This window comes from Lontra canadensis, unplaced genomic scaffold (genome assembly GCF_010015895.1).
Source record: "Lontra canadensis isolate GAN:19392208 unplaced genomic scaffold, GSC_riverotter_1.0 scaffold23, whole genome shotgun sequence".
In the NCBI taxonomy this organism is placed as follows: domain Eukaryota; kingdom Metazoa; phylum Chordata; class Mammalia; order Carnivora; family Mustelidae; genus Lontra; species Lontra canadensis.
The window spans coordinates 9,524,223-9,538,800 of NW_022631017.1; the positions used below are offsets into that span (position 1 = coordinate 9,524,223).

General features: G+C 41.9%; 1 protein-coding gene across 4 annotated transcripts in view; it reads right to left on the reverse strand.

The window, feature by feature from the left end:
- DNAH8 (dynein axonemal heavy chain 8) overlaps positions 1-14,578 on the reverse strand; it is a 332,430-nt gene that overhangs the window by 38,281 nt on the left and 279,571 nt on the right. For all 4 annotated transcript variants that reach the window (XM_032862300.1, XM_032862303.1, XM_032862302.1 and 1 more), the window contains 2 exons: positions 14,461-14,562; positions 7,069-7,229 (listed from right to left, as the gene is read on the reverse strand). In XM_032862300.1, coding sequence (XP_032718191.1) covers positions 7,069-7,229; positions 14,461-14,562 — 263 coding nt within the window. The remainder of the gene's footprint in view (positions 1-7,068; positions 7,230-14,460; positions 14,563-14,578) is intronic.

Here is a 14,578-nt window from a genome sequence, read left to right on the forward strand (position 1 = left end):
CTCTGTATCCTGAGTTGGCTAGAAAGTAAGTTCTCAATAAATGCTTTTTGAATTCAGGCCAATTAGCTTGAATTTTATTAAACCTCAATATAAAGGAGAGCAATTCTCCAATATTTAAAGGGCATGAAAATTTAATTGTTTTTTCTCATGGTAAACGTATACAGTACATTACCATTATCACTATTTACCTGGTTCTGGCATCTTTCCCCACACAAAGGGAAACATATATGTAAATTTATGTGCTCCTCAAAACACAGGAGGATCAGAAAGACATCATTTGAGGGCAAAGAAACCCTGCTTTTATTATGATACTTAAGCACAAATCCTTAAAGTTTAAAGAAAAGAAAACCACCGTAAGTTTCCATTCATACAAAGAAATTCAGAGTTCATTCTTCCTACCTGTACTAACTACAAATAAAAAAGGGTAAAGACCCCACATCTGGGACTCTCAAGAGCTCTCGGCTTGCCTCCAGCTCCTTGCCTCTCTGGAAACCTGCTCTGCACCAGGGGCTGAGTGCCAAAAGCTCATGCTGCTGCAGACATGACCATTGTGCTGTTGGCCGGAGCAAGCCGTATTCACCACTGCTCCAGGTCAATGGACATGCTAGTCCTGCTAGGTCTCACCTAGGAAATCATCTTCTTGGTGGGTGATTTTATTTTTTTATGAGGTGATCTGAAAAGAATCCTCCAGACATGGACGTGGGGAAGAAGCCTTCTGAAAAGCTGACCCATTTTGTCTAAGACCTGCACAAGCTCTCCAGATCACCTCTCTGCCACACATTTTATTAGGTGCAGAATGCCAGAGCGATCCAGCTCACATTTCTTTATCCACCATGTGATTTTATGTTTGCGGAGATAGGAAAGGTAGAACCCTGGTTAGCTAGCTATAATGGAGAACCATGAATATCTCTATATGCCTCAAAAGCCTTTCAGGCTTTCAGGAACACAGTCCCCATAAATGCTCTGAGATGAAGAACAAGAACTATAATACTCCATGAGCTTCGGTCTTAAGTCACCTCTAGAAGAAAAATCTCTCTTTGGAGTAAATATGGGAAGAAGCGCATGTTAGTAATGTAGTGTGGTGGTTTGGGGCCACTTGTCCAGGTCGCCTCTGTTGGGTAACACAGTCAAGGTCATGGTAATAAAAATACAAGACAAATGAAAAACGGAACTGTCTATAAATAAACAATTAACCATCTAATGAGATCCTGGTGCACGATCACACCCAAATCAGCTTAGATTTATATACATTTTTGCATATGAGATAACGACGAGAATACATTTTTAATAAAAACCTGAAACTCCAATCTCAGCTAATACTAAAAGGAATATAATTAAATTCATCCTGCATAGAAATGAATATAAAAGTTGTAATAGAACATTTGATAAATTTCAGAAGGTAGAATAATATGCATAATGGTTAATGAGAAGAAGAGTGAAGATAAATAACTGTTTTTGACATTGAGATAGTTGCATTTCCAGAGTCCTTGGTACCTTATAAATCTAGATAATAAAATGTGAATAAACTATTCATTTTTATGGTGTCTGTCGCCAAAGTATCTAAGCTCTTGGGAGAGATTTTACTTGTTTTAAAACAGTTATTCAGCTGTATATCCCACCTTCACCCCCTTTTCAGGGATTGTGCCTTCTTAAGGAAGATAAACACTCATGATCCCCTTTCACAAATCTCTCCCTCCTCTCAAATTTATGAATGCTAACTTCAGAGGGCAGATTCTAGAAGCAAGGATATAGAGTTCTCCACCATGGCCCAATTACAGCCCAAGAACCTATCTGGAAGAGTGCTATTGAACAGGGTGCACGTCAGATAAATTAATAAGGATTCTTCTAGCTGGGGACATCTGCACAGATTTCTCACTGTTATCTTAGAGAGTCCACCCCTTCTCATGGCTTCAAGTGTTATCTCTGTACAAATACATTGAAACTTCTCACCTGGGCTCCAATCCATGTTTCCCTCCCCACTCAGAAATATCCTTCTGCCTCTCCCAATTCAATACACCCAAACCGGACTCTGCAACTCCCCTTCAAATGAACTTCCGTTCCAAACTCCACCATCATCCCAGCTTCCAGACCAGAAATGTCAGGGGATGCTTTGATTCCTTCTTTTCATCTCACACAACTTGGAGAGTCACTTCTTGGCTGGAATGGGAGGGGCGTTGTTGGGAGAGGACCAGGGGTAGGTTTTAGCTGAGAGACTTCATCTGCAATTGCTTACTGCCTCCTGGTGGCTGGTGGGGGAACAGCGAGGGGTTGGAACACAGCCCTCCAGGAAGGCGGGCTAGAATGCCTAGGATTCCAGTTATCAGAAACACCAGAGTCAAGAGGAGAAAATGACCAAATGCAGAGCTGCACAACAGAGCCTACTACCTGAACAAGAACCAAAAATGGACCAAGGTCCCCAGGAGGAAGAGAGCAGGAGTGGGCAGGGAAGACCCAAGGACAGACCAGGTGGGAAGTTAAGCATGAAGAGAGATCAGAGGAGAAGGGTCACGGGTCCTAGAGGCTAGCTCGTTGTCTAGCAGACTGGAGGCAGAATTCTAGCAACTTTCTACTTGATCTTACGCAGTGCAATGAGAGATTGCAAGATCCTGACACTCTATTTTGGGAAAAGATAGCTGTGGCATCTAAAACATGCCAGCCAGCGATGGCATAGAAGCCTTTGGACAGAGCAGTAAAGAGAGCTACCAAAAGACACAGAAGGCTCACTGTGCTCTCGACCCCGCAGGTAGCAGCAATAAACGGATGAAAACTACGTAAGTTTCTCAGCCATTGCTCTAAACTTACTAAATCCCACCAGTCTCCTTTGGGACATGTCCTACAGTTTTCGCTCTACCCTCTCCATCCCCTCATTATTCCTGATCTTGGGCCTGCATCAGTCCACATCTGGATTTATCCATAGGGTCTCCAAGATGGTCTTAGTTCAAACAGCCCCCAAGTATAAGGAAATGTACTCAATTTCACTCAAAATAAGAGAAAACAAATTAAAACTGTGCTGAGATACCATTTCTTACTTGTCTTATTGGCAAGAATTCAAAAGCTTCACCAATACTCTGTTGAAGAGGCTGTAAAGGAAGGACCCCATCCCATTGTTGTTGAGAACGCAAAGTAGCACAGCCCTGTGGAGGGGGACTTGGCAATATTCACTAATTCCTGACTAGCAACCCCTACGCACAGTCATTTACCCTGAAAATACATCTCCAACAACATGAGAAACCATAACCATGAGAGTAATTGAGGAATTATTTGGGATAGCAAAATTCTGGAAACATCCTAAATGCCTACCCATAGGAGAACAGATGATAAACTATGATACAAATTAACAATAAAGGCACATGCCACTGTAAAAAAAAATTGTGAGAAAGACACGGTAACATATGGAGTGATTACGGGATACATTTTTTAAAGATTTTGTTTACTGATTTATCTTTTAGAGAAAGAGGACGAGCACGCAAGCAGGGGGAGGAGCAGAGGGGTAAGGAGAGAGAGAATCTTAGGCATGCTCGACAGCAAGGAGTCCAACTCAGGCCTCAATCTCACAACTCTGAGATCATGATCTGAGCCAAAATCAAGAGTCAGACACTTAACGGACTGAGCCACCATCAAGATGTCCCATAGGATACATTTTTAACTGAAAAAGACAAGACATAAAATTATATATAAGTAAGTTATGGCAACTTTATGTAAGACAAAGAAAGGTAATAAGACTATATATGTATTTATGTTTTAGCAAAAAGAAACAGGGAAGGGGCACCTGGGTGGCTCAGTCAGTTGAGCACCTGACACTTGGTTTCAGCTCAAGTCATGATCTCGGTGTCGTAGGGTTGAGCCCTGCATCGGGCCCTGAGCTCTGGAGTCTGCTTGAAGATTCTTTCTCTCCCTCTACCCACCTCTACCCCCCACTCATGTGCATGCTCTCTCTTTGTAAATTTTTAAAAGTTAAAAAAAAAATAGGGAAGATAACCCAGAAACTAATGCATTTGGTTGTCCATAATGGAAGAGGAAAGTGGGCTGGAAGGGTGTGAGAATACCCCGTTATACAGTCGGGATTTCCAAGCCATGTTCATGTTTCACACATTTAAGACAATCAACAAAGATGGACAAAAACTAAATGTAGTAAGAATAGAAATAAATAAATGCACCTATCAATTGATAGCATAACCACACAGAAAAAGCAATCTGAGTGATTTTTGAATATAGTACTCTATACAACCTCAGTGGGATATAGTCTAGGGACAAAAAGAACTGCAAAGAAATCTTGACCTCCACTTAATACATTTGTGGTTGGTAGTGGTATCGGTGGAGTGAATTAGAACAAATGAGTCAATATTGAACTTACTGGGAACCAGAACTCTTACCATGGGAGAAAGGAGATATCGATATTGAAATAAGGGATGACAAGGAAGAGACGTGAGGTATACCTTTGCAATTGGAGTTATTAGTATTAGCTCATGATGTTACAAACTACTTATTTCCTATCTATCCATTCGAGGGACTATAATCCTACACACACACACACACAAAGAGAAATAGATATGGTTCCATATGGACATAACTGTAGATCTATAAATACACAAAGATATAAACATAGAAAGAGAAAAAGTAAAATGATACAAAATGTTAACAATTGATGACTCTGAGTGAAAGGTATATGGTGTTCACTGTACTTTTCTGAGGGTTTATAAAATAGTTCAAAATAAAGAGTCAAGGGGAAAAAATAGTTTGTCTCAACACTGCCTCCTATCTAGGTTACATCTTAGTTGTACTTCTCTGGGCCTTTGCTAGTTCTGGTTTGTCTTTCTTGGGAGCTGATGACCAAAACTGCTAGGGTCCTATGGGTAAGTCAGGATGAGATGAGTTCAACTCTGCTTTTCACACTCCCCAGCTGAATCCTATGGTGCTCAACAGCATCCAGTTCTCTAGGAACTGGCTGTCATGTTTCCTTGGGCTCCTGCCAAGGAGGAAATCAAAGTTCAGCACCCTCATATATGAGCTGCTTCAAGTACTGATGTATAAGTGCCTTAAAACATTGGCCATTTTCCTGCCCACCCACATGAACTCATGAGCTGTTTCTATAGACTATTCCCATTCTTCAGATTCTCCATAACCCAGAAGAACTTAGCATGGCTGGCACATCCATCAAGTAGTCCCTGAGCATCAGGCCCTGTGTAGCAATGGAGACAGAGCAGCAGGAAAAGCAGACCCAAGTTTCAGACATGATGGTGCTTATGATTAGTGATGATAGATGGATGATAGCAAATAAATAAGCGAATACAGAATATACCAGTTGGAGATACAATCTAAAGAAAAGAGCAGGCAAGGAGGATGGAGTCTGGGGTGAGGGCTGGGGAGTGGTCGGTAATTTTTAAACAGGGCAGCAAGGGAAGACATCATTGAAAAGGTAGAGTTTAAGTAAAGACCAGAAAAGGTGGAAAGGTGAGCCACAATGACATCTGGGGGGAAGGGATGTTCCAGAAGGAGCAAGTATCCCATGGGGGGAGCCATCAGGCCTGAGTAACAGGAAGCTAGTGGGAGCTGGAGCTAGACAGTGAAGAAGGGTGAGGGCAGAGGAGACGAGGCCGAGAGGTGGGGGCAGGTGATCTCAGTGGGCCTTAAAGTTCACCTAGAGGTCACTGTCTGCCTTTGACCTTGATGTGGAGTGAGACAGATTTAGGAGGCTTCTGAACAGAGGAGTGACATGGTCTGCCTCAGATTTTTGAAGTTTCAGCTAAAGCAAAACTATTTCTCTGTGTTCTTTCTTTCAGATAATGTTTTAGTTGATTCCAAATGGATCCCTGAGCAAACTTTTTATTTCTTCACCTCTTTCCTGTTTTCAGCTAACTTATGAGGGCCACTTCAAATAACCACCAGAGCCATCACGATTTCATCATGAGGCCTGAAAAGAGTGTAGCCATTCGTGGTTCTTCTGGGTCCTGCCCACATCTTTGAAGATGATCTCTGAGCATGGGAGAGATTGGAGGATTTGGACAATTTAGCATCAGTGTGGGTAACAAAGAGGCCAGGAGGCCAAGTCTCACGTGAAGGGTGAAGGGCATGTATGTTCAGGCGTAGAGAGACAAGTTCACTGGGACTCCACGGAGGCTGCACAAAGGCAGAGAAGAAGGAGGTGAGAGATGTCCTTGCCACTTTGCAGAGTTGTTAAAATTGCAGCAGCTGGTGAGTGACTAGGAGAAAGGCACACCCCATTCCTTCTCAATGGGTTGTCACAGCTTAAAATCTGCCAGAGGCATCTTGGTCTCTTCCATCCCCCACAACCACTCTCCTAGACAGAACTGAACTCCGTTGTTTTTCTTTGTTGGGCCAGAGGCAATGACTATCCGCAGGAGAATCTCAGCTGGGGCTTCTTGGCGCCCTCTCTGTGGAACCAGATAGCCTTGTTTCCAGGCTCCTTCTTTCAAAGGATGGCTCCAAGAAGGGACTTGGGATTTGGATGCATTTCTTGTCTCTTTGCTCATCATCTCTTACCTCAGCAACTAGAGCAGGGGCATCATGTTGAGCTGAAACCCACAGCCTTTCCTCCATGTTCTGTGCCCACCATGCGTGTTAGTGACAGAAGGAAGCAAATGAGCAAATAAAGGCACAGTGGTCACAAGAGAGAGGATCAAAGAGGAGCACAATTCCTCACCCCTTCTTTCTGTCCTCCTGGCCCTTTTAGACTCTGTTTATGACCATTACTTTTAATGTTTTTTTTTTAAGGTAAGAGGCAAGGAGCTGGGAGGCTATTGCCTTATCAGTAGAAAGCATCAATACCAATAACACCAGCTGGTTTTATGACATGACAGAAGAAAAATAATCAATGCATAAATCAGAGCTTTAACATCGTCATAAACTCTGGAGCATCAGGATTTAGTGAGGGGAGAGCAGGCCAAGATATGACAAAGTTTCAATTGGGAGACAGGAAATGACATTATTTTTCACAGCAAAATAAAAAGAAGGAAAAGGAGAGAAATTAAGAGAGAAAATGAAATGCACAGCCTTTGGCAGGCTGAGTTACAAATGACCCCTTAAAATTAAAAAATGTCAGGAACTTACGTGATATCAGCATTAGGGTGTAGCCCAAAGACTTCGGGGTTATCTAGGGATGGCAGTGACTGGATGTACTCAAAATACTGATCCAGGGTTTTGCACAAGGGGATTTTATATCCGGTATAAAAACAGAACGACGGTTCAAACATCTTCTCACTGAACCAGACCTAGACGGGAGAGAAAACAGAAGAAATAAAAGTGATGAACATCTAAATGAAAATATAAGGAAGGAAGGGTCAGCTTATTTCCATTTTAATAGATTTTTATGTTGGGTGTGAAAGAACCTTAAGAAAACCACTGATAGAAATAATTAGCACAAATACGAAGAAAAGAGAGAGGCCACATGACGCAAAAACAGTGGAGTCTAAGCCTCTCTTGGAGACCAAAGGCGCTTGCTAGCAGTGATGAGAGAGAGCCAGTCTTGTAAGCCCACTCTCTGCTCCACTAACTCACAACCCTCCACCCTGCTTTTGAAGATGAATGGGAACACCCTGCAGAGAGGAGGCCATAACCACACACATGAGAAAGGATCTGGGCAATTCCATGGCCTCCCTTCGCCCCCAAAACAAGGTTCATGCCGGGAATGTGCTGTGCTCGGGGTGGCTCACAGCAGCACCGTGCACCCCACAAGGCCAGGAAAACTTAACAATCATCTCCCCTTCTACCCAGAGCTGGAGAGCTCCCTCTGTTAATTAAGTTATGTCCCTGGCCAGAAGAAGCAAATGTATCCAACGGTCTTATTGTTTGCCTGAAGACACCCTTTTCTCATTCCATATGAATTGATTATCTGTAATGTAAAAGCAAGAGAACAAATATATACTTGGTGTGAATAGACTTATTAAGAAGAGGGGGGAAAAAAAAGAATGCTGAATGCCTAGGAGCCAGATTTGAGGCAATGACTTCTGTGTCTAACAGAGCAATTTTCTCAGCAGGAAGGGAAATAATAGGAAGACAGGAGGAACAGAAGTGCAGGCAGGACGTCTGAATCACTCAGAGGACTCCATGTGAAAAGAGGTGGGGACTGTGCTTTACTTCAGTGGTTTACACTTTCTCTAGCATCTTCCTTCCGTATCCTTCTTCCAGCTTTTTTTAGGTCCAATGATCACTCTGAAATGTCCTGTGTGCTGGTTCTCTCTTCTGTCCTCACCCCCCACTAAACCCCCCACCCACCCTGTTCTTTCCTAGTTAACTCCTGTGCACTAGGCATGGAGCTTAGAACTGGAATAGAAGGCAAGGATGAGTCACACACGGTTCTTTCCTCCAAGGAGCTTGTGACCCACTGGTGGGATGAGTCAATTACATAACACACCATAGTGCAAAGTCCACTAAGGTAAGAGCCAGAGGAAATAAAAATAAGCAAAATAAAAACAGGCTCAAAGCAGGAAGAGAGACTCGCCAGCTGGACGTCAGGATAAAGTAGCCACAAGGAAGTTAGGTCAGCAGCAGAAGGTAGGACTGAAGCAGAGACTGAGGTAGGGGAAGGCAGCATGTGTGTTCCATGGTGCTTTCTGCGCTTCAGTAACGTTTCCTGGTAACCCCATGTCCTTACAGCCAGAGACCCAAACTCACCTCTCTGGTTACTGAAGGGCCATCTGGAACAGGTGAGGGGAAGGAACTGATGAGACAGGAGGCTGAAGGGAGTGCAGGGGGAAGTGTACATTCAGGGGAGAAAGGGGCAGGGCTGCCCAGTGCTCAGAGAGCTGGAGCCATTGAAGGTGGAGCAGCCCTAAGGGAAGTCAGGGGAAGGACAGAAAGAAAGAAGTGGAGGCTGGTGGGGGGGGGTTGGGGGGGCAGGGAATGAGGAAAAGCTGCCCAGGGGCCAAAGAATGGAAAATGGTGGGATGACTTTTCAATTAGGGCAGTAATTAAAGCCCAGATGGGCTTCCCCAGGTAGGGCCCAGGCCCAGAGGATGGAGAACTGTAACATTCCGAGAGGGGGTTGGGGTCTGCCAACTAGTCTTCTATTGCCCTGGATATGGGGAGGTCGGTGGGGGGCAGTATGGGGCAGGAATAGGGAAGAAGTAGAAGAGGGGGAAGACAGATTCAGGTCAGAGGGAGGAACTGTTCACCTTGAGGTCTTGAAGGTGCAACAGTTCAGTTTGAGCAACAGGCTCTCTTCCTCTCCCCCTCTTTGCCCACAAGCCACTTTGAGCTGCGATCGAGAGAGCCGGCTTTGGGTCTGATGTGGAGGGCAAAGAGGTCTCTTAGAAATCCCCTTTACTGGGGCGCCTGGGTGGCTCAGTGGGTTAAAGCCTCTGCCTTCGGCTCGGGTCATGATCCAGGGTCCTGGGATCGAGCCCCGCATCGGGCTCTCTGCTCAGCAGGGAGCCTGCTTCCTCCTCTCTCTCTGCCTGCCTCTCTGCTTACTTGTGATCTCTGTCTGTCAAATAAATAAATAAAATCTTTAAAAAAAAAAAAATCCCCTTTACTGAGCCAGCAAACTGTGGTGTTTCTGCCACCTTAAAGTAAGGCAGTTTCAATAAAAGAAAGACAACCCCACTAGATCAGGACTCTCCTTGAACTCTACTTTTTAGAAAAAGTCTAAGTAATTTTTTTAAGCTAATAAAAAGTGTTGTTAAAAAAAAAAAAAAAGTATACCTGATTTTCAAGTTGTGCTCTGGGGTCAGTGAAAATTCAATCCAGTCTACCTGTTTTAGGTGACTATGACCCCAGGCACATAAAACTCAGTCTTCTGAGATTAAATTACGTTTATCATCATCAACAAACATGTACTGAGTGTCTCCTAGGTGCTAGGAAGGACACAGAGCCTTAGATGACCTGTTTCTTATTTTAATGGGCTTACAATCTAGTGGGGGAGGCCGGACACATGTATTAGGATCACACATTTCTTTTCCCACTCTCCAAGGCAACTACTTCACATCCCTTCCCCTTTCTTCAAAGGTCCCAAACTTGCCATACCCTCCCCTCAGCTGATGACCTGCATCTCCTTAGCTAATGATGCTTCTTATTTCATTCTGAGCACAGATGAGAAGAAAACAACCCCATCTTCCTCCACCAAGTCTTCCAGTCTTTGCCATCCATAGGTTTCCTAGGCTTGCCCCATCATAAGGAATGGGCTGCCCTCCTTCTAATAACCAGGACACATATTGGTAAATCTAAATCAGTACTGGTTGCAAAATTATCATAATGAGTAACAGGAATGGGAATAAAAATGAGGAGCCAAAATTCTCCATAGCTGTAATATGGAAGATGCAAGTCAGAAGGGCTCGAAAATAAAGCCTAAAGCGTAGGGTTAGATTTTCACTTAAGTAATCATGTTAGAAAAGGCAAAGAATAAAAATAGAATAGATAATTTTCAAACAATCAGAAATATAAAAATGCATTTTTAAAAAGCAAAAAAGAAAAAAAGGCCAAAAAAAGTATGGCTAATGAAAGAAGGGGTCATGAAAGCCTACCACACAAAACGGTAGGATAAGTCAAAATATAGCAATAATCACAATAATCAAATTATTCATTTGTCTGTTAAAATACAGAGCTCTTCAGACTAGAGATTAGAAATTCCAGTTATCTGTTGTTTATAAGAGATAAATCTGACACACAATGACATAGAAAGTTTGAAATAAAAGAAATAGAAAAATATATACCAGGTATACTAAAATTAAGTATTTCTAACCATTAAAAGACTAATAAGAGAGTGAAGAGGCAAGGCTTAGCATGGGAAAAGAAATTTACAACTACATAATCAACAAAGAAATTACATCCAGAATATGCAAAAAGCTCCTGTAGATCAGTATTTTAAAAAGATAGACAAATACAAGAAAAATAGAGGTGAGAACATACAAGCAAGTCACAAAGGAGAAAACTGAAACAGTGAGAAAACTGAAACAGAAAGAAACGGTTTGTATAAAAGTCTATATTGTGGTTACCTTGAGGGAATGTGAGGGTACTCAAGTCCATTAGCATTCACAGAAACAAAAATGAAAACCAAAGTGAGATACCATTACATATCCACCAGAATGGCTAACATTTAAGAGGCTAATGATGCCCAGTGTTGGTGAGGATGTGGCTTAATGAGATACCCCATTCTTCTGCTGGATGTATTCACAGATTGGTGTGACTGACTAAAATGGAAAGTACACAAACCCTATAACCTAGCAGTTCAGCATCTAATAGAAAGGCATATTCATGTGCTCTAAGAACCTGGTACAAAAATGTCCCCAGATGCATTATTTGTAATAGCACCAAATGGAAACAATCCTAATTTCCACCAATACAATACAATGGAACCCAACAGTAAAGGAAAATGAATAGACTACATGCAACATGGGTGAGTCTCAAAATACTATATTGAGAAAAAGAAGCCAGACACCAAAATGAGAACACAGTCTATGGGTCCATTTATATGAAGTTCAAAAACAGGAAAAATTGAACTATGTTAATACGGGGTACTTCCTTAGATGGCACAAGTATAGTGAGAAAGAAACGGTTTGTATAAAAGTCTATATTGTGGTTACCTTGAGGCAATGCGGAGTTGTGATGGAGAAGGGGCATGCGTGAGTCTTTGGGGGAGCTGGAAATATTCTATGTCTATTTGAAGAGACTTACTAAACTATATGTTTATGCTTTATACATTTTTCTGTATATTTCATATTTCTTAAAAGTTGGTTGCTTTTTTTAAAGATTAATCACCCAAATACTAGGTACAGGTAAAGTCCTTTTCCTCATTTTCCTTGACCTCTCTCAGTTAACCATTTCCTCTTTCTTGATACATTAAAGTACTCAGAGCCCCGTCCTTAGCTTTTCTTTCTCTACACTTTCTTCTTAGATGGTGTTCTCATCTGTTATCTTGACTTCAAATCCCATCTATATGCTGACAAATTCCAACTCTTTTTCTCTAACCCTGACCTCTCTTCTGAGCTCCAGAACCATAAATCCAACTGCCTTGTTTACCTTCCTTCATTCTCTTATTCAACATATATTTATTGATGAGGTAGTATGTTCTAGCTTCTGCTCTGCATGCTGGGAACCTGGCAGTGATGTAATCAGGTAAAGTCCCTGCCTTTAGGGAACCTCAGTGGTAGACAACTCCATTTGTGTGTCTAGTGGGCATCTCAAAAGTCACATGATCAGAACAGAGTTCCTAATTTTTGGCCCCAGTCAATAAAACTCATTCTTTCTGTAGACCTTCTCCTCTGTAAATAGTTCTATTCTCTACCCAGTTGTTTAAGTCAAAACTAGGAGTGATTCTTGACCCCCTCAACTTTCGCCATTAGCATTCTGCTGGTAGTTCTATACAATATATGCAAAAATCTAATCACTTCTCAGCATTTCGAGTACAAGACTCCAATTTTAGGTTCTTTTGCAATTATTCTAACACACAGTATACAAGACATCTTTTTATTCCTTTAAACCTCATGTATAGAGATGAGTTTACCATATTTCTTTATTTTATCATACTCATGAGTCTAGGGTCCCCCTTTTTTGAGAGGCAGAGAGAGAGAGAGCAAGCAAGGAGAAGGGGTGGTGGGGGGAGAGAATCTTAAGGAGGCTCCATGCTCAGCACAGAGCCCAATGTAAGGCTCAATCTCACAACCTGAAATCATGACTTCAGCTGAAATAAAAAATCAGACACCTAACTAACTGAGCTACCCAGAGGGCCAGAGTTGAGGCCCCTTTTATTTTTGCTTTTCCCCATTCAGTCCAGATCTCCACTCCCAGTCTCCTTCCCTCTGAGGGCATCTATTTAAATGTGCTTGACCTATGTCCTTGTGAAATATACAAGTATTACATTATGGATCTCATTTTATTTTTTTTAGGCTGTATACTCAACACTAAGTTTTTCAAATCTATGCATGATGTCATATGGATCATTTTTTCCAAGTGCTATATTATATTCCATGATAGGCATCACAACATTGAACTCATCTACTCCCCCATGGCGGACTCCTACTTCTACAACTTCCTACTACTTCCTGTAACTTCCTACTACAAATAATAGTATGAGCAATATCTTTGTACATGTCCATGGATACCTGTTTGCAATTTCTCTGGGACATATACTCAGGAGTGGGAGTCTGGTCAGAAAGTATCACCCACTTGATATGACCAAGGGTGGCCAGACTGTACCCCAGAAGGGGGAGCAATAGTATTCCATTGTGCTCATTTCACTACTTCTTAAGATATTTAGGCATTTGTAGTGGATGTTGTGATGTACCGCCAGTTCCTTCTTCAGGACCCAGGCACTCACTCTTCAGCTGTCTGGAGTATTGACTACTCAATGCTCATCACATTGTCCCTCCCAAGGTATTGCCCTGGCAGAAGGGAGCCTGCCTCAACCAAGGTCATGTCCTGGGGAAGGGGAAACCACAAGCAACCCAACCTATGATGGTAATCTTCAGTTCCACACACAACATTGCCATAAACATCATTATACACGTTCATTTGTGTACTTTTTCTGGAAATGTTCTAGGATGTGTCTATCTAGAATACTTAATTTCAGTAAGTTTTGCCCAGTCGCTTTCTAGGAGGTCCGACTTAATCTCCAGCAGTCAGGCCCCCACTTCCACACAACACTTATCATCATCCGCCTTTTCCATATACAGCTTTAAGAAAAACTTGCAAAAATAAATAAGGATTGAAAGAAAAATCAGATTCCTGGTCAACCTCCAATTTACCAAAATATTGCCAAAGCTTATGATTTGCTGTTTTTGTCAAGGAGAAAAAAAATCACTGAAACAGAGAATTGCCAATATAGATCCAACTATAAAGAATTCAGATAATCATAAAATATTTAACATATCTGATTTTTCCCACTTAGGTAATACATATTGCTTCTTTAACATGTAAAAATTTTAAGAAGAGTTGGAGTCTTATGTTTATACATTTTGTCACCGATCTGAAAACTGTAATTGCTAAGGAATAGTTTTCGCTAGAAAATGTTCGCCAGTATGATGTATGTAGATTTTACTGGACACAGAAGGAAAAATGAACACTCTATCAATTTTCAGTTGTGTGTCCTAATGGAAAAGATGAGAATACTCAAATCATGGTTAATTCTCCAGTCACTTATTTGGGGGTTTGAAATCTTCCAGAGACTTGCACTCTAAGAAAGTAGCAAATAAGCTGTCGTGTTTTCATGGAGGAGGGACAGTGGGGAGAGATGCTGAAAATATGCAACTTATTTATACAGGGGAAAATTTACAGACTATTGGGAGTTGACCACTATTATCCTCTGGACCACAGGTAGATTGCTAGTTGGCTGGGCTTGGGTTTTGGTTTTGGCTTTGGTTTTGTTGGCTGGTTTCTTTTCAGCAGCTCTGCAATCTGGGTTTTTCCCGCCCTTAAGTTTGGCTCACCAATTATGAACAAACAAATATTCTTGTTTAAAAGGAAAATAAAATGAAATGTGTCCCATGCTTTTCCTGTAAATTGACTTACCCTAGCAAAGCAATTGAGTAGACGTTTATCAAAGTCATCTGTCACTCTGCCTCCGTATTGAACTTCTCCAATCATGTACCGAACTGTACTCCATGAAACACCCTTTATTAAAAATACA